At 44.2% G+C, this 20,360-nt stretch overlaps 1 protein-coding gene across 2 annotated transcripts in view; it reads left to right on the top strand.

The window, feature by feature from the left end:
• The window catches only part of trpm2 (transient receptor potential cation channel, subfamily M, member 2), a 186,221-nt gene that overhangs the window by 81,181 nt on the left and 84,680 nt on the right, over positions 1-20,360 (top strand). For both annotated transcript variants that reach the window (XM_072578733.1, XM_072578735.1), the window contains exons 14-18: positions 988-1,134; positions 1,914-2,043; positions 6,115-6,260; positions 8,591-8,703; positions 12,562-12,672. In XM_072578733.1, coding sequence (XP_072434834.1) covers positions 988-1,134; positions 1,914-2,043; positions 6,115-6,260; positions 8,591-8,703; positions 12,562-12,672 — 647 coding nt within the window. The remainder of the gene's footprint in view (positions 1-987; positions 1,135-1,913; positions 2,044-6,114; positions 6,261-8,590; positions 8,704-12,561; positions 12,673-20,360) is intronic.

Genomic DNA, 20,360 nt, shown 5'->3' with positions numbered 1-20,360 from the left:
TTTCCGCCTTACACTCCAGTTGCTTCATTATTGAGTGTATTTAAGACCAGGATAGACATTCAATTTCTATCTCTGACAGAATCAAGAAAATGGGGGAGGGGCATGGACAACAGAAGTAGAGTTGAGGCAGTGTCGAACAGTGTGGCCCTGGAAAAGCGCAGGAAGTCAGGCAGCATCCAAGGAGCATCACAAACATAGTGGTGGTGGTGGTGGGTGGGGGTGGGGGTGGGGGGGGGATTGCGGTGGTGGGGAAGGGGCCTGAGTGATAGAAAGGAGGGGGTGGGGCTGGGGTGGAAGGTAGCTTGGAAGGTGATAGGTAGATGCAGGTGGGGGGTGATGATGATAGGTCGGAGCGAAGGGTGGCAGGGATAGGTGAGAAGGAAGATGGACAGATGGGATAGTTCAAGTGGGCAGTTGGAGGGTTGGATCTAGGATGAGGTTTGGGGAGGCTTTCCTCATCGCCCCTCCCCTCTAACCTCATCCCACTCCAAACCCTTCAACTCAGCTTTCTTCATATCCCCTCCCCCACCCCACCTCATCCCAGATCCAAATCTCCACTCGACACTACCTGTTCATCTTCCTCCCCACCAGTCTGTTCCATCCTCCACTCCAACCTATCACCATCACTTCCCACTCACATGTACCTATCGCCTTCCAAACTATCTTTCCCCCAGCCCCAATGCCCCTCCTGTTTATCTCTCAGCCCCCTTCCCCCAACCCCCCACATTCATGATGCTACCTGACCTGCTGTGCTTTTCCAGCACCACACTTTTTGACTCTGATCTCTCACATCTGCAGTCCTCTCTTTCTACAGAGAGTTGAGGCAGATGATCAGCTTGGATCACACTGAATTCTAGAGCTGACTCAAGGGCTCAAATGACTTCCTCCTGTTCCTGTTCCAGATATTCTGAAACATCCGTTGTAATGGGTATTATTTTGCAAATGATCCAGGAACCTGCTGCAATGCTTTTATTGTTTCAATCCTAGATCCTGCCATCAAGTCTCCAGGAACTGCACACTTACTCCCAGGAGAGTAGGATCTGTGAGCAGGAAGTTGAGAATCCAGAGCGTGACCTTTTCATCTGGGCCATTTTGCAGAAACGCAAGGATCTGGCATCAATTTTTTGGGTGCAGGTATGGACAATTCCAACAGAAACACAACATTCAGTTTCCAGCTCCAAGCTGCTTAATCAACCATTTTCATTGCCTGTAGACCCTAACACTTTCTGAAGGTCAAGATAGTGGACTGGTGTGAGATTGATTTAAGACTATGATTTGAGACTCTTAATTCTAGATCTTCATTGCATTCAAGTTCCACCATCAGCAGAAGCAGGATTTCAACCCAGGACATTCACTGGGTCAGTAGATTAATAGTCTAATGATAATACCACTAGGCCATCCCCTCCATGCTTACAAATGACTCCAGACCACAGCAATGGGATCAACTCTGAACTGCTCTCTGAAATAGCCCTAAGAAGCTGCACAGTTCACGAGCAGTTAGAAATCCTGACATTGTCACTGGTCAGATACCTTTACTGAAGTCAATCATGGTGATAAAGCAGAAGTAAAGGAGAACATTATGTCCCAAAATTCCTCCTCTTTCCTTCCTTCAGCTGCTGTGACAGGATGAACAGATGACCAGCTCCAAAACCCCTCCTCAATCCTTTCTTTCACCATCCTTGAGCAGCAGGAGCTCAGGTTTCTTGGGCTGGCCTGGCTTCAGCCCTTGGTCCCATTGATCTCTGCCAATGTTACAGGAACAGAGCAGGACTAGTCATGAGAGATTAATTTCCATGGCCTGATCTTCGCCACAGATAACACCATGTGTTGGTGGAGAAAACGACATGGCTGTTGTTTAGATGTAATAATTTGGCTTAGTGTCCTAAAGACATTGACTGTTGTGTTTTTGCCAGGCAATGGACAGCATCGATGCATCACTGGTCGCCTGTAAGATCCTGAAGAAGTTGTCCTGTGAGGAGAATGACACAGACTTATCTGAGGAAATGGAAGAATTGGCCCAGGAGTATGAGAATCGAGCAGTAGGTAGGTTGGCGACTGAGTCAGGTTTGGTCTCTGTCTTGTGAGCAGACAACTCATGACTTCCTGCACATTCCATTTTGAAGCTATCCCTAAGGAACAGCTTCTTCTACTCTTGTTGTTTCATGGTTGTGTTCCTTCCTCAGACAATATGGAAGGATTCATTGAATGGTTAAATATGACAGCTGAAGAGCGCCACAGTGGCTCAGTAGTTAGCACTGCTGCATCACAGAGCCAGGGACCCAGATTTGATTACAGCCTTGGGTCTCTAAGTGTACACATTCTCTCCAGTTCTGCATGTGCTTTTAACAGATGTTCCGGTTTACTCTCACAATCCAAAGATATGCAGGTTAGGTGGACTGGCCATGCTAAATTGCCATAGCGTCCAAGCATATGCAGGCTTGGTTGGTTAGGTGCAGGACAGGGTCTGGGTGGGATGCTCATCGGAGGATCAGTGCAGACTTGATGGGCTGAATAGCCTCTTTCTGCACTGTTGGGACGCTTTGGAACCTTCCTCACCAACTGATGGGGATTTGGGGGATGTTGTTTGTTACAGCAGGATGGTGTGTGCTCCAATATCTTGTAGTTGAGGATCTCATTGGTCATGGGAACACTGGATTACCTGGACAGAAATCAGAATTTAGAGATAAGCTGAATTCACCAGAATAAAAGAACATGAAGAGGGTACTGGTCTTATGATAAGAGATACAGGAGACAAGATTTCAGAACTAGTGTTAAAATTCAGTCATGGGGTGTGGGCATTTGTCACTGGTCGTGCATTTATTAGCCATCCCTCATTGCCTTTGAGAAAGTGGTAGTAAGCTGCTTTCTTGAACTGCTATTGTTCATGTGCTGTAGGTAGACCCACAATGTCATTAGGACGGGAATTCCAGGATTTTGACCCACTTTCACTGAAGGAATGGTAATACATTTCCATGTCAGAATATGAATGGCTTGGAGAGGAACTTGGAGCTGGCGGTGTTCCCATGGATCTGCTGCCCTTGTCCTTCGAGATGGAAATGCTCATGGGTTCGGGAGGTGCTGCCTCAGGATCTTTGGAGAATTCCTGCAATGCATCTTGTAGAAAGTTCACACTGCTTATACTGGTGGTAAAGGGGATGAGTGTTGATGGTGATGGATATGATGCCAGTCAAATGGACTGTTTTGTCCTGAATGGTGTCACACCTCTTGAGTGCACTCATCCAGGCAAGCATTCCAAAACATTCAGGACTTGTGCTTTGTAGATAGAGAACAGAGTTTGGGGATGTCAGGAGGTGAGTAATTCAATGCAAGATTCATAACCTCTGACTTACTCTTAAAACCATTGTATTTATTTGGGTAATCAAGTTCAGTTTCTTGTCAATGGAAACCTCCATGTTGTTGATAGTGGGGATTGAATGTTAAGGATTGATGGTCAGATTCTCTTTTGTTGGAAACCAAAAGAGAAAATGCTGGAAAATCTCAGCAGGTCTTGCAGCATCTGTAAGGAGAGAAAAGAGCTGATGTTTTGAGTCTAACTGACCCTTTGTCGGTTAGACTCGAAACGTCGGCTCTTTTCTCTCCTTACATATGCTGCAAGACCTGCTGAGATTTTCCAGCATTTTCTCTTTTGGTTTCAGATTCCAGCATCCGCAGTAATTTGCTTTTATCGCTGTTGTTGGAAATGGTCATTGCCCACCATTTGTGTGGGTGAGATGTTACTTGCCACTTGTCAGCCTGAGCCTGGCTACTGTCCAGCTGTTGCTGCATTTGAGCATGGACTGTTTTCGCATCTCAGGAGTAACAAATTGTGCTGAACCATCAGTGAACATCCCCACTTCCACTAATAATGGAGGGGAGATCATTGATGAAGCTGCTGAAGATGGTTAGGCCTAGGGCACAACTCAGAGGAATACCTGCAGGGATGTCAGGAGTTGAGATAACTGGCCTCCAACAACCACAAGCAGCTTCCTTTGTGCCATGTATGATGCCAACAAGCAAAGAAGTTACCCCTGATTCCCAATGGTTCCAGTTTTGCTCGGGGTCTTTGATGTCAAACTTTGTTAAATGATGCTTTGATGTCAAGGACTGTCATTCTTACTTCAATTCTGGAATTCAGCTCTCCTGACCATGTTTGAACCAAGGCTCTAGTGAGTTAAGGAGCTGACTGGCCCTGGCAGAACCCAAATTGGGCATCACTGAGGAGGTTATCGCTGAGCAGGTGCTGCTTGATAGTACTGTTGGTGATACCTTCCATCACTTTACTGATGATTGATAGTAGACTGATGGCTAGATTGAATTTGTCCTGCTTTTTGTGCACCGGACATAAGAATCATGGAATCCCTACAGTGTGGAAAAAGGCCCTTCAGCCCAGCAAGTCCACACCAATCCTCCAGACACATTCCCCTCTTACTCTACATTTACCCCTGACTAATGCACCTAACCTACACATCCCTGAACACTATGGGACAGTTCACTTGACCTGCATGTTTTTGGATTGTGGGAGGAAACTCGAGGACCCAGAAGAAACCCACACAGACACGGGGAAATGTGCAAACTCCACACAGACAGTCACCCAAGGCTGGAATCGAATGCGGGTCCCTGGTACTGTGAGGCAGCAGTGCTAAACACTAAACCACTGTACCGCACCAAGACATGCCCATAACTGGACAGTTTTGCAAATTGTTAGGTTGTTGCCAATGTTGTACCACACTGAAACTGCTAGATTAGGTGCATAGCTGATTCTGTAACACAGAACAAAGCCTTTTTTAGGTGTAGAATCAGTGAGGGTTTGACCTATATTCTGCAGGAAGGATGTTGAGAAAATGGATGATGCATTACAAATCACTCAACTGCTTTGTCACCTGAAGCAATACAAACACCATGAGAAACCTGAAAAAGTGGGGACATTTTCATTCAGATAGTGGATTAAAAAGCAGTTTGACAGGGGTGTTTAACATTATGAAGGAACAGAAAGAGGCAATAGATAGAGGTAATCGGATAGTTGAGGGTTGACAATATTGGGGCATGTCATTCCAAAATGAGATGCATGGAAATCTAGAGAAACATCTGAGAAACAGTGGCTGTGGAATGATTTCGTGAGAGGAGAACAGACCATGTTAATATTGAAGAGTTGATTAGAAAGATAGAATAAAGAATCAAACTGGATATATGGCATTCAGAGACTCTGAATGGATGGGATAACGGCATGGTGGCACAGTGGTTAGCACTGCTGCCTCACAGTGCCAGAGATCTGGGTTCAATTCCTGCCTCAGGTGATTCTCTGTGTGGAGGTTGTACATTCTCCCTGTGTCTGCATGGGTTTGCTCCGGTTTCCTCCCACAATCCAAAAATGTGCAGGTTAGGTGAATTGCCCGTAGTGTTAGGTGTAGGGGAATGGGTCTGGGTGGATTGCCGGTTGGTGTGGACTTGTTGGGCCAAAGGGCCTGTTTCCACACTGTTGGGAATCTAATCTAATCACAATCAAGAGAGTATTGGACAGCCTTTAACACTTAGTCCTTTGTAAGTAATTTCCTAGGTAAGGGAGATTCAATGGCAATGTTGCTGGCCTATTAATCCCAACAATATATAATATTGAATCCAGCCATGCATTTTAAAATTTGAAATCAGTTTGAAGAAATTTAACCATGATGTTGTGTTAATTTCACCAGAACCTGCCTGATTCACTGATGGAGTTTTGGGAGTTCTGGATAGTATGTGACACAAATCCACACAGCAACATGGCTGGCTTTTGGCTGACCTCTGAAGTTGTCTTGAGAACTGTAACAAACTGCTTATCATTGGCTCAATAAAAAATCTCTTCTCAGCACAGCTGGTGATGGACAGCTCATGTTGGCTTTCTGGTGCCAGTTACCTTCTGAGGATAGAGTTTTCAAAAAGGGAATGTAAAAAGGCCAAAGTTCAATTTGTGCAGTGCAATGCAGACTGTACAGTGTTGTTGTCTTAAAGGGTCATTAGCTGTGAAACACTGTTGACATGGTCAAATACTGTCTTGTAATTACAATCGAATTTACCATTTAAGGGCAATTGTAATTCTTTTCTGTGTCTTGATTTTAATTGTTCTCTCTTTGACAAAAGGGTTATTCACAGAGTGTTACAGGAAACACAGTAAGCGAGCACAGAAGCTGCTGATTCGGGTATCGAGTACCTGGGGGAATACAACTTGCTTGCGTCTGGCGTTAGAAGCTGAAAGCCAGAAGTTCATGGCACTTGGAGGTGTTCAGGTCTGACTCCAGTCTGGTTTGGCAATTGAGATGATGCATTTGAGCAGGGAGTGGGATTAATTAGATGCTTCATTGTTCAGTGCATTAGCTGGGTCTTTGGGTTAACTGAATTGCCTCCTCGTATCTTACAGCCATTTTCACCTTCCAGCCCAATGTAACCTTTCCAAAACTCTACTCTCCTCGGATCCCCTTGTGTAAGGAGCTTGCAATTACATAGCACTTTCCACAACCACCAATGATGTAGATGTGTGGAAGTGTAGTTCTTGTTGTACTATACTGTGGGAAAAACGAGAGCCAGGCCTGTATTCGGCAAGATCCCACAAGCAATATGCAGCATTCACTGCCTTTGAGGAGCTGATTAATGGTGAATCTTAGCCAGGGCACCAGGGATAAGTGCCTTGTTGTCCCCAAGGAATTTTTGTTTACACCAACCAGAGATGGCAAATGGAAACAAGGGGAGGGAATAGCCTAATGGCATTACTGATACAGTGTTAGTCCAAAGACCCAGATAATGTTTCAGGGACGTTAGTTCGAATCATGCCTTAGCTGAAAAACACACTTGATTCACCAGAGCCTTTTAGGAAAGGAAACTGCTATATTTACCTGGTCTGGCCAATGACTTCAGCAATGTGGTTGACTTTTTAACTGTCCCCTGTCATGGGAATAAATGTTGGCCCAGCCAGCAATGCCTTCATTCCATGAATTAAAAGAAACAAGTTATCAATTCATCCAAAAGGCATCCAACATGCCCTCAGGTTTTCTGTTCAAGGGTGAGGTGAGACTTGAACCCACAGCCTTGACACTCAGAGATGAGAGTGCTACCAACTGAACCACAGCTTTGCCCCAGAAGAGGCTGTTCACTGCAATCATGAATACTCAGTGGCCTGACTCCATATACTTTACCATTTCTATTACCTCCCATTAACAAAACTGTAGTCTGTTGTAAAATGAGTACTAAATCTAACTACAATTTCGTACTTACTAATTTCACTCATGCAATTATACTTTTGAGATCATATTCTGGAATCTTGACATTCCAAGTGTAAGAAATGCGTTTTTCTTTGCTATCAAAGCCTATTTGTTACTCTCAAAACCTTGAGACTTTGATTAATCACCCCTTACCCTTCGACTGTTCTGTGTTTACAACCTTAATTTTGTGTAATTGCCTGCAATTTAAACAATTGTGTCAAAGAATTGTTTTGATAAATCTGAATGATTCTGACCCAGGTTATCAAGCAGTGCCCAGAACTGCTCACCACAACAACTCAAGATATACTTAAAGCTGCACTTTGTCCAGTTAAAGCATGACTCCCACAAATTTCTATTCTTGTGCTCTCCAGAACAAAGACTAGCAATCCATTCTGTTTTTTGATGATTCTTGTACCTATCCGTAACAGCTTACTGACCTGTACACCTGGTTCAGAAATGTACCTTGTTCTAGCCACATTTGACTCCACATTTGTCAAATCTATCAGTATTGCCTGTATAACAACCCTAGTATTTCTTTTCGACTATATTGCTTTACATTGTTGGCTCATGCTGTGTCATTGATAAATGTGACTAGGCAACTTCCTATCTAGCCATCAACCTCTCAGGTAATGGGCAGATGCAAGTGACTTTCCAAACTAAAAGAATATCCCCTAAATCCAGAGAATTATGAGGACAAAATAAAAATCCCAAATTGTCGTTCTTTTCTTTGAGTCCAGAACTAGAGCGGCATAGGTTTAGGGTGAGAGGGAAAAGATATAAAAGAGACCTAAGGGGCAACATTTTCACACAGAGGGTGGTACGTGTATGGAATGAGCTGCCAGAGGAAGTGGTGGAGGCTAATACAATTGCAACATTTAAAAGGCATCTGGATGGGTATATGAATAGGAAGGGAGGGATATGGGCCGGGTGCTGGCAGTTGGGACTAGATTAGGTTGGGATATCTGTCGGCATGGACGGGTTGGACCGAAGGGTCTGTTCCCGTGCTGTACATCTCTATGACTCTATGACCTCTCCTCCTTCTGTAGTCCCTCATTGGAAGTTGATGTATGTGCCACTGGCTGTTGTTAGCACAGTTTGCTTGCCTGACCACTCCAGCTGTTGCAGGAAAGCATTGCCAGCTGGGGGCAGACTGTTATTTATATCCCTGTGTTTGTTCTATGATCATAAGGCGGCAGTCTGGTCCAAATGTGGAGTTTGTTGTGAGGTGGCTGCCTGCAGCATGTCTTCCTCCTTGTAGAGGTCACGTACATATGGCAGGGCATGAAAGACGTTTGTATGGAATTGCATTTCGCTCCAAACACTACCTGTTCCCACTCAACATCCTTTGCCTTCTCTTTCAGGCACTGCTGACCAAGATCTGGTGGGGTGAGCTCTCTGTTGACACCAACACATGGCAGGTACTGCTCTGCCTTCTTCTCTGGCCTGTCATCTACTCCAACCTCATCACTTTCAGGTAGGAACCCTCTGACAAGGCCCATCGGGGGGCTTTGCCAATGCCAACCTTCAATCTCTTTTGTGTTGAGTGATGAGAAAGAGAGCCGAGATCAAGGTTCTGCCCACAAAGAGAAAGGAATTGAATGTATCCAAGCTTCTAGCCTTGTCGCTAAACCGTCTCGTCCCTGGGACTATTCGGGTGAATCTCTGTATTATCTCTAAAACCCTCACATCACTCCTAAAGTGTATTGACTAGAACAAGACACAATAACCAAGCTGTCGCTGTACGAGAGTCTTACAGAAGCTTAGTCTAACTTCCTGGCCTTTTGTTCAATATCTGTTCATCAAGCATAGGACCCTTACTCATTGCTCTCACAATGTGTCCTGCCAATGTCAAAGTGCTCCTGTATCCCTGCATAGTTTGGAACCGTGCCTTTCAATCTTTGTTACCTCACCCTATCCCCTCAGCCAAAATGCACCAACTAACACTTGGCTGTATGAAAGTCCATATCTGGCTTCCCCTTGGCCTATTGTAGTTGAATAGTATCATCCTAATGGTCAGCAATGCATCCTTGTTTAGTATGAATTATGAATTTTGACATTTTACCCTGTATTCGAATATCAAAAGCATTGACTCATGGGGATTATCAGAGTCCACTTACCCTGATTTTCTGCATCTTCAAGGCAGTTTGTACTTATCCCAGTTAGCACAGACCCTCCTAATCAATGAGCCTTAACCAGTCCTTTATACAGGACTTAGCCAACACTTGCTTAAAATCGACATTGACAGCCGTCCAATTTCCACTTATCAACTTCTCTGCTATTCTTCAGAAAATTCAGAAGATTTTTAAAAACAGTCTGACTTTTACTAATCTCTACTGGCTTTCCTTATTAAATGATAGCTGAAAATGTGTTGATGGAAAAGCGCAGCAGGTCAGGCAGCATCCAAGGAGCAGGAGAATCGACGTTTCGGGCATGAGCCCTTCTTCAGGATATCTGTCCAAAGGTCTTTCAGTATTTCCCAGTAGATCTAAAACTTGATCCACTGCTAAGGAGAAATTGATCAAATTGAAGTTATTGAGAGGGCCCTTGCATATTTCTCCATTTGACAATCTTTAGGTATTTATCTAGAGAAGACCGGGGACATTATGATAAGCCTGTCTGTTATCACCATCCCAATTTTGCTTCACAAACTAAGATGAAAGCCAGCCCAGCAACCTATTCACACTATTCCAGTGCATCCTGCTCTCAGTGTTCACCTCCATCATTACCATGACCGTGCCCACTTCCACTAAGATACTGTCAGCATCCTTTTCCTTAGTAAATACCAGTACAAAGTATCATACACCAGGCCAGACTGTCTCAAAACATTTTTAAGAAGGTTATGGTGGCATGGTGGCTCAATGGTTAGCACTGCTGCCTCTCAGTGCTAGGGACTGGGGTACAATTACAGCGTCAGGCAACTATCTGTGTGAAGTTTGCATATTCTCCCTGAGTCTGCATGGGTTTCCTCCCACAATCCAAAGATGTGCAGCTTAGGTGAATTGGCCATGCTAAATTACCCATAGTGTTCAGGGTTGTGTAGGTTAGGCGCATTAGTCAGGGGTAAATGTAGAGTAATGGGATAGGGGGATGGGTCTGGGTGGGTTACTGTTTAGAGGGTTGGTGTGGACTTGTTGGGCCATAGGGCCTGTTTCCACACTGTAGGGATTCTATGATGTCAACCCAGAACTTAATTTTTCTAGTTGCTTTAAATAGATGTGAGGTGAATATTCCAGGAGCAATGAAGCAGGTCGAAACACTCAGTTTTAAACAAGGCAGCATGTATTTACACACAAACAAAAGAAAACCAAATATAGAATAACGTAACTATTTGAAAAGCAAACTAACATGAAAACGCAACTTAACCAAGAGCTATTCTGATTTCCTGCAATATCCCAGAACACACCGTTTGGCAAAAAGGTAAAATGCTTGTCCATGTCCAAACGCATTTGTCCATGTCCAATAACATGACCCAGGAAGATGATTTGGGCTTTGGCAAATTTACATTTAGCCAGGTTTACCACCAAGCCTGCCTCCCGAAGTTGATTGAACAATTCTCATAAATGTTGCAAATGTTCCTTCCATGTGTAAGTAAACATCACTAGGTCATCAATATAAACTACATAACTGGGTAATCTGGAAATGACCTTATTGGGTTAGTCTTTGAAATGTGGCTGGTGCATTTTGCATACACACAGGTTCTTAAAGTAGAGAGATTGCTGAGAGAGAGAGAGAGAGGATCAGCATGGAGATGTTTCTTTGGGTCCCTAGCTAAAGTGGACACTGAATTGAAACCTCCATGAGGGAATTTGATCATTTTCAGAAAAGGAAGAATGTGCAGGGTTACAGGGAGAAAACCAAACTGTTTCAAGGTTCTCCGCAATTCTCCACCAAGCAGGACACCATGAGGAATCCCCCATGACTGAAAACCATTACAATGGACATTAATTGTTGTTTTCTTGGGCATGACTCTCAAAGGCAAGGGTGGGAGTTGTTCATCCGTGCAACTACAAAAGAACTCAAATTCCAGACCTTTGACAAGATGACTGTCAGCAGGGGGAGTCAAAATATTGGAGGTAACTCAAACCCCAGAAGGACTGTGCTAACCACACCCTGAGATGGCCCCTCATATTGGCTGCACTAACATACTTCCTTAATTTCCTTCAGTGACTGTCCCCATTTCATTTCTCTGCAACCACTACCCAGCCTGTTTTCTCGTGGATTTCTGTTTCACTGTCCAGTCCAGTGCACCCCCCTGTCCTCACCACTGACTCACCCTTGCAAGCTGCCCTCCCTCCTCCTCTCGCTCAAAGCATCAAGATAAATGAGGGAAATCTCAGACATAACGGCGTAACTTCAAACTGTTGGTACCCCAGTTGTAGCATGTTCCATCAAATCCTCTTTGACCCCTACTGGGAGAAGTGAAATAGGACTGTCCATTGCATTTTCTCCATAGATCAAGCCAAATCCTCACTTGTATCCCTTTCCTGGGCACTGGTGCTGGAATGAAGTGTGTGTGTCACTGGATGTGAATCTCGGAGTTGGGCTTTATGGGGGCAGCAGGTCGGATATGGTGCTGCAGGCAGGGAAGGAAAATATAGCTTCTACGGGTTCGGGCAGGCTTGGTTTTGTTGCATTGTTTGTGTCTGATGCCTGCGAGTGCATATAGGCCCAGTCAATGTCCATGTCTAGTACATGCTATTGTACATAGACTCCAGTCAATGTTCATATCTGGTACCTGCTATTGCACATAGACGCACTCAATGTCCGTGTCTAGTACCTGCTATTTCACATATGACCAGTCAATGTCTGTGTCTGGTACCAGCTATTGCACATAGGCCCAGTCAATGTCCGTGTCTGGTACCTTCTATTGCACATAGGCCCAGTCAACGTTTGTGTCTGGTATCTGCTATTGCACATAGACCCAGTTAATGTCTGTGTCTGGTACCTTCTATTGCACATAGACCCAGTTAATGTCTGTGTCTGGTACCTGCTATTGCACATAGGCCCAGTTAATGTCTGTGTCTGGTACCTGCTATTGCACATAGGCCCAGTTAATGTTTGTGTCTGGTATCTGCTATTGCACATAGACCCAGTTAATGTCTGTGTCTGGTACCTTCTATTGCACATAGACCCAGTTAATGTCTGTGTCTGGTACCTGCTATTGCACATAGGCCCAGTTAATGTCTGTGTCTGGTACCTGCTATTGCACATAGGCCCAGTTAATGTTTGTGTCTGGTACCTGCTGTTGCACATAGGCCCAATCAATTATCAGATGCCTGGAGTGGCAATAGCGCTGGCAATTCTCACAAAACAAATTCATTTTCCTTTCCAGGCGGGATGAAGAATGGAGAAAGAAGAAGCTATCTAGTGATAATGTGCTGATTGCTAATCTTCCCGAAAACAGCAATGTCAAACTTCACACTGGACAGCGTTCCATCTCACGGTAAGTACAGGACAGCAACTCAAGTTCCTCCTGTTCACTCACTGAGAAACTCTTCCTCCTGATTACCTCCCTCTTTCCTTCCTGCACTGTCTCATTCTTTTTCCTCCCCCTTTGCCTTTCTCATGACTTTTCTTTCTCCAGCTCCATCTCGCGCAATCTGTCTCTTCTGCTCTCCCTCTGTCTTGTTTCAAGAAACTGACAAAGTAAGGGGAAATTGCAAAAAATATAAAATAGACTTGGAAAGCTTCCATGTAAAAAGGAAAAGAACAAAGAAAAATGAGGGCTGACGAAAATCAGACAAGAGAAAAAAAAACTTCCGGAGAAATTAGAGATCTAAGAAATTAGTGAGAACGGGGAACAGAAAGAATTTAATGTTAGTAAAAATGTAGTACTGGAAATAGGATTGCAAGTTAGTAAATTCCTTGGGCCTGATGGTCTCCATCCCAGAGTACTGTGAGGGGTTGCTATGGAGATAATTAATGGCTTGACGGTCACCTTTCACACTTCCATCGACTCTGGAACAGTTACTGTAGAGTGGAAGACAGGAAATGTAATCTCAGTGTTAGAAAAAAACGTGGGTGATGTCAACAGGAGGGAAAGTCCGAGAATCTATTACAAGGTGTCCTCTGATAACAGGACACATCAAAAATAATGATTGGGCCAGGTCAAAATGGATTTATGAAAGAATAATCATATTTGACAAACTTGTTGGGAGTTTTTTGAGGATGGAACTAGCAGAAAAAGTACAGAGGCACCAGCTGTAATTAACTTTTCAGAATGCTTCAAATAACGTCCCAAACGTTGCTGAACATGTGGAATTGGGGGTATTAAACTGAACTGGATTGAGGATCAAATGCAGAGTGTAGGATTAAATGTGTAATTCTCAGATTGGCAGAGGGTGGCCAGGGAGGTATCACAAAGATCGGGTATTTGGATCCTGGCTGTCCCCAATCCATATAAACGTGGAAATGTGGGAATGAATTGCGTTATTTGCAAGTTTGCAGATGATATAAAACTTGGTGGGAATGTGACTTGTACAGAGGATGCAAAGAGGCCTTAGAGGTTCAGAAACACTGAGTGAGCAGCTAAGTGTATAGCAGATGTAATATAATGTAGACAAGTGTGAGCAACGAAGGTGCAGAATATTTCCTGAATGGGGACAGACTGGAAAGTGTTCATATCTGAAGGGACCTGGGTGTCCTTGTTCATAAACTTATGTATAGGTGCAGCAAGCTATTCCTGATGTAAATATATGTTGGCTTTTATTGCAACAAGATTTGAGCACAGTAGAGTGATAGAGACCTACAACAAGGAAACAGTCCCTTTGGCCCAAACTGGTCCATGCCCATCAGCGCTAACCCCAAATCTCTTGCGCTTGACCCATATCCTTCTAATCCTTTCCAATCCATGCATTTGTCCAAATGCCATTTAAATGTTGTTAATGTGCCCATCTGAACCACGTCCGCTGCCAGCTCATTCCATATCCCTACCACCCTCTGTGGAAAAATGTTGCTCCTCAGGTTCCCTTTTATTCTTTCCCCTCCAACCTTAAACTGATGTCCTCTAGTCTGCGATTCCCCAACCCTGCCAAAAAGACTGAGTGTATTCACCCTATCCATGCTCGCGTGATCATTTACACTCAATAAGATCCACCCTCAGTCTCCTACACTCTCAAGAATAAGTCCTAGCTTGTCCGAGCTGTCCGTATATCTCAGACCAAAGAGTTCTGGCAACATTCATGTAAATTTCTTCCACAGTCTTTCCAGTTTAATAATATTCTTCTTATTACAAGGTAACCAAAACTGGACACAATACTCCAAGTGTGGCCTCACCAACATCCTGTACAACTGCAACATAATTTCCCAACTTCTATACTCAATGCCCTGACTGATGAAGGCCAGTGTGCCAAAAGCCTCCTTTGCTGCCCTGTCTACCTGTGACTTCACTTTCAGAGAACCATGCACCTGAACGCCAAGATCACACTGTTCTACTACACTCCTTATGGCCCTACCATTCACCATGAAATTACCACCTTGATTTGACTTTCCAAAATGCAACACTTCACACTTTCATCTGTTTTAAAGCCCATTTGCCATTTCTTGTCCCACTTCCCCAGCTGATCAAGGTCTTGCTGCAATTTCTGACAACCTTCCTCATTGTTCACGATACTGCCTATTTTAGTGTCATCTGCAAACTTATTCATCACGCCTTGTACATTCTGATCCAAATCATTGAAATAAATAACAAACAGTAACGGGCCCAGCACCGACCCCTAAGGCACTAGTCAACTAATCAACAGGCCTCCAGTCCTTCAAGCTTCTTCGACTATTTCCCTCTGCTTCCTACCATCAAGTCAATTGTGTATTCAATTTGCCAGCTCCCCCTGGATTCCATGCAGTCTAACCTTCCAGAGCAGCCAGTTATGTATAACCTTATCAAAGGCCTTACTGAAATCCATATATACTACATCTACCACCCTGCCCTCGTCAACCTTCCTCGTCACTTCATCAAAGAACTCTAATAAATTTGTGAGACACGATCTCCCACACACAAAGTCATGCTGACTATTCCTAATCAAACCCTGTCTTTCCAAATGCATGTATAGCTTATCTCTCAGAAATATCTCAAGTAACTTACCTGCTACAGACATTAGACTTACTGGTCTTTAGTTCCTACTGGTCTGTAACCCTATTAATCTAGAGTGACAGTCGCACTGTTGTCTTGCTGCAATTGTGTAGAATGTGGGTGAGACCACATCTGGAGCATTGTGTACAGTTCCAGTCTAATTGGCTGGAGAAGGAATGCAGTGGAGATTTGTCAGACTAGGGATGGTCGGGCTGTCCTATAAGAAGAGATTGTGGAGATTGGGTCTGTTTTCCTTCAAGTTTCGAAGAATGGGAGAGGAACTAATAGAATGGACAGGGCAAATATAGAAAGGATGTTTGCCCTGGCTGTGGGGTCTAGTGCCGGGGGTACAATCTCAGAATAAGGTATAGTCCATTTAAGACTTAGATGAAGAGAAATTTCTTCATTCAGAGAGTGCTGAACTTTTGGAATTCTGTACCCCAGAATCTGTGAAGACTCACTCATTGAATAAGTTCAAGACAGAGATTGATAAAGTTCGAGTTGGTAATGATGTCAAAAGATAAAGGGGGAAGCACTTGAATATTCACCTTCGAATGATTTTCAGCCATGATCTTATTCAATAGTGGAACAGGCTTGAGGGGCTGAATGGCCACCTCCTGTCTCTATTATCAATGTTCCAATGCTTGTTTTATCACTGTCATGTTCTATCGTGCTCCACATACCTTGCCTGTGTTTTCATCTCCTTCTATCTTCACCTGTACTGTTTTGTTTCTATCAGTGATCAGAACACAAGAAATAGAAGAATTAATATGTTGTAGATTGAGCCTGCACTATCATTAATCAAGATCAGAGTTGAAGCTTCACATCGCTTTACAAAGTTCTCTAAATCTAACCTTTGAGCCCTCAATTCCCTTAGTAGCTTAAGATTGTAATGGCCACGATCTTGAACGTACTTATTGAGAGATTGTCCAGAACACCCCCAGGCTGGAGAGTTCGAAAAGCTCACTACCCTCTGAGTGAAGAAATTTCCCCTCACATCAGTCGAAAGATGGTTGAGTCCTTATCCAGCTTCCTTTTTCAGCTCTGAGTCCTTATCCAGAGTTGTGACCTCAGACTCTCCAACCAGGGAAAGGACACACACACACAGATACACACACACACACAATGATGACTACATTTCAATATGGCCACCTCAGTTTCTTAAGCTCCAGAAAATGTAGACCCATTCTAATCAAAACTCTCTCAGAATTCAGACCTCACTGTTCCAGGGGCCAAGCTGGTTAACTCTTCCAGATGTTAACAACTGAGTGTGTCCAGCACTTTCTATTTTTAGTTCAGATTTCCAGCATATGCAAGGTTTTCTCTTCTGGTGCTCTTGTGTAAATCTCTGTTGTGTCTCCTTCCAAGATCAGCCCACCCTTCCTTTGGGGAGAAGACAGACCCTGTGATAATATCCCAATTTCTGAGCCAGGAAGTCACACCTGCCATGGGTATGTGTCACAGTCTGTCTGAGCCAGTTGATTAAAAATTTTTTAAAAAGCTATCTTATTTCAGACAAGCATCTAATCTCATTATTCACTCATGGCATGTGTGCATTACTCGCTAGGTCAGCATTTGTTGTGTCCATAATTGCCCAAAGGGTAGTTAAGCATCAACCACATAACCAGATGTGTTTTTCAACAGTTTATAGTGATTATAAGGTCAACATGAGGCGATCTTTTAATTCCAGATTTTTATTGAATTCAGACTTCACTATCCGCCATGTTGGGACTTGAACCCATGACCTCAGAGCATTAACTTGGAGTTCTGGATTGTTAATTGTGTGACGTCACCAATATGCCACCCAACGTTATCCCCACAGCTACCTCATGGTTTTCCCTGCCACTTTGAACCCAGTCAGACAAGGAAGATGGTGGCAGCAATCTATCCAAGCACATGTTAGAATTGTGTGACTGTTGGCAGTACTCCCATTCTGATCTCACCAAGGCCCCAAGTAATAGCAGCCCGACCTTCTGCCTCCCATGCCCCTTTGTTGTTAAAGAGCCACAGCACCAAGCTTCTCAACTGCAGAGTGTTGGCCACTGCTCTGTCTGCAGATAGTCTCGAAGGCAAGCTATGTGGGACCTGGGCATTCAGGTAATTTGGGCTCTCACTAGGGCAAGGCTGGTAGGCCCAGGGCAATGGGTTATGCAGCCAGGATCAACAGGGCTGACAAGGTGGAAGAGGTGAAATTCAGGAGGGTTTCCTCAATGGGCAAAGGGTGACCAAGCAACAGGTAGCCCTTTTTCCCTGCCTGTAAGTTTCACCAGGTATGACTGGAGCACCTGCAATCTTAGTGCTCTCCACTCATGGGTAAAATCTCAGTGGTATTGGGATGACATTCTTAAGTTGTCATTGAAGGACTTCAATCAACCTATGAGTGAATAGGTTACAGATTGGGCCTAGAAAACTACCCTGAACTAGGAGCTCCTCCAAAGATGTCCTGGAGCTAAGATGACTGACCTTCAACAACTACAGCCATCTTCCCACGTGCCAGGTCTGACTCCAACCTGTGGAGAATTGACCCCCGATTCTCATTGACTCCAGTTTTACCAAATCAAATTTACTTAGAATCCCTACAGTTTGGAAACAGGCCAATTGGCCCAACAAGTCCATACTGACCCTCTGAGAGTAACCCACCCAGACCTATTCCCCTACTGCACTACACTTATCCCTCACTAATGCGCCTAACCTACACATCTCTGAACACTATGGGCAATTTAGCATGGCCAATTCACCTAACCTGCTTTGGAATGGACTTAAAATAACCTAGAAAGGAATAAGTTGATTAGGGATAGTTGACATGGTTTTGTGAAGGATAGGTTGTGCCTCATAAACCTTATTGAGTTCTTTGAGAAGTTGACCAAACAGGTGGATGAGGGTAAAGCAGTTGATGTGGTGGGACATAGATAATCTGCAGAGCTGAGCTGAGAAGTGGCAAATGGAGTTTAATGCAGAAAAATGTGTGGTGATTCACTTTGGATGGAGATTCTTGGTAGTGTGGATGAGCAGAGAGATCCCTGTGTCCATGTACATAGGTGTCTGAAAGTTGCCAGCCAAGTTGATAGAGTTGTTAAGAAGGCGTGTTCACTTTTATTGGTTGAGGGATTGAGTTTCAGAGCCACGAGGTCATGCTGCAGCTATATAAAATTCTGATGCAACCGTACTTGGAGTATTGCGTACAGTTCTGGTCACAACATTTATAGGAAGGATGTGGAAGCTTTGGAAATGGTTCAGAGTTACTAGGATGTTGCATGGTATGGAGGGAAGGTCTTATGAGGAAAGGCTGAGGGACTTGAGGCTGTTTTCGTTGGAGAGAAGAAGGTTAAGAGGTGTCTTAATAGAGGCATACAAGATGATCAGTGGATTAGATAGGATGGACAGTGAGAGCCTTTTTCCTCGGATGAGCTGGCTAGCACGAGGGGACATAGCTTTAAATTGTGGGGTGATAGATATAGGACAGATGTCAGAGGTAGTTTCTTCACTCAGAGAGTAGTAGGGGCATGCAACAGTAGTAGACTCACCAACTTTAAGGGCATTTAAATGATCATTGGATAACCATATGGATGAAAATGGAATAGTGTAGATTAGATGGAGTCAGCGCAACATTGAGGGCCAAAGGGCCTGTACTGCACTGTGCACAACTTTGGATTGTGGGAGGAAACCCACACAGACACAAGAAGAATGTCTAAACTCCACACAGACAGTCTCCTGAGGCTGGAATTGAACCCAGGTTCCTGACACTGTGAGACAGCAGTGCTAACCACTGAGCAACCACATCTTGAAGATGCTTTCACATCAATTCCTAAACTCAGTGCTTTTCGTTTATGTTTCAATGGAGTTGACAATGAGGTCAGGAGCCACTTGGCTTTGGAGAAACCCAAACTGAGCGTCAATAGTGATGACCTGTTTATTGGTTGGAAACCCAAGGCAACTGTATCGTGAATAGCTCTGGAAGCTCTGACTGAATTTCATAATCCCCAGGCATTTAGCTGCCTGCAGTCATGAATTAAAACATAAAACAGAAAAGTACTGCACAGAACAGGCCCTCTGTCCCACAATGTTGTGCCAAGGATTAATCCTAATCAAAATAAAGTAACCTAACCTACGTACCCCTCAATTCACTGCTGTCCATGGGCATGTCCAGCAGTCGCTTAAATGTTCCTAATGACTCTGCTTCCATTGGCAACGCATTCCATGCATTCACAACTCTCTGCGTAAAGAACCTACCTCTGACGTCTCCTCTATACTTTCCTCCTAACACCTTAAAACTATGACCCCTTGTGCCAGTCAATCCTGCCCTGGGGAAAAGTCTCTGGCTATTGACTCTATCCATGCCTCTCATTACCTCGATCAGGTCACCTCTCTTCCTCCTTCTCTCCAGAGAGAAAAGTTCAAGCTTAGTTAACCTTTCTTCATAAAGCAAGCCCTCCAGTCCAGGCAGCATCCTGGTAAACCTTCTTTGCACTCTCTCCAAAGCCTCTGTATCTTTCCTGTAATAGGGTGACCAGAACTGGACACAATAGTCCAAATGCGGTCTCACCACAGTCTTGTAGAGCTGTAGCAAAACCTCGTGGTTCTTAAACCCAATCCCCCTGAAACGATCCTGAAATCCAAAACAGCATATACTTTCTTAACAACCCTATCCATTTGGGTGGCAACTTTGAGGGATCTATGCACTTGAACACCAAGATCCCTCTGTTCCTCCACACTGCCAAGAATCCTGTCTTTCATCCTATTTCCAGCATTCAAGTTTGACCTTCCAAAGTGCATCACTTCATATTTATCCAGGTTGAACTCCATTTGCCATTTCTCAGCCCAGCTCTGTGTCCTATCTATGCCATGCTGCAGCCCGCAACAGCCCTCAATACTATCAATGGTACCTCCAACCATTGTGTCATCAGCAAATTTACTAACCCACCCTTCAACCTCCTCATCCAAATCATTTATAAAAACTACAAAGAGCAGAGGCCCAAGAACAGAGCCCTGTGGTACACCAGTCACCACTGGCCTCCAGACAGAATGCTTTCCATCCACAACCACTCTCTGCCTTCTGTCAGTCA

The sequence above is a fragment of the Chiloscyllium punctatum genome, chromosome 10 (genome assembly GCF_047496795.1).
Source record: "Chiloscyllium punctatum isolate Juve2018m chromosome 10, sChiPun1.3, whole genome shotgun sequence".
NCBI classification, from domain to species: domain Eukaryota; kingdom Metazoa; phylum Chordata; class Chondrichthyes; order Orectolobiformes; family Hemiscylliidae; genus Chiloscyllium; species Chiloscyllium punctatum.
Note: the sequence above shows the minus strand (reverse complement) of the source record. Positions and strands in the feature narration are given on the sequence as shown.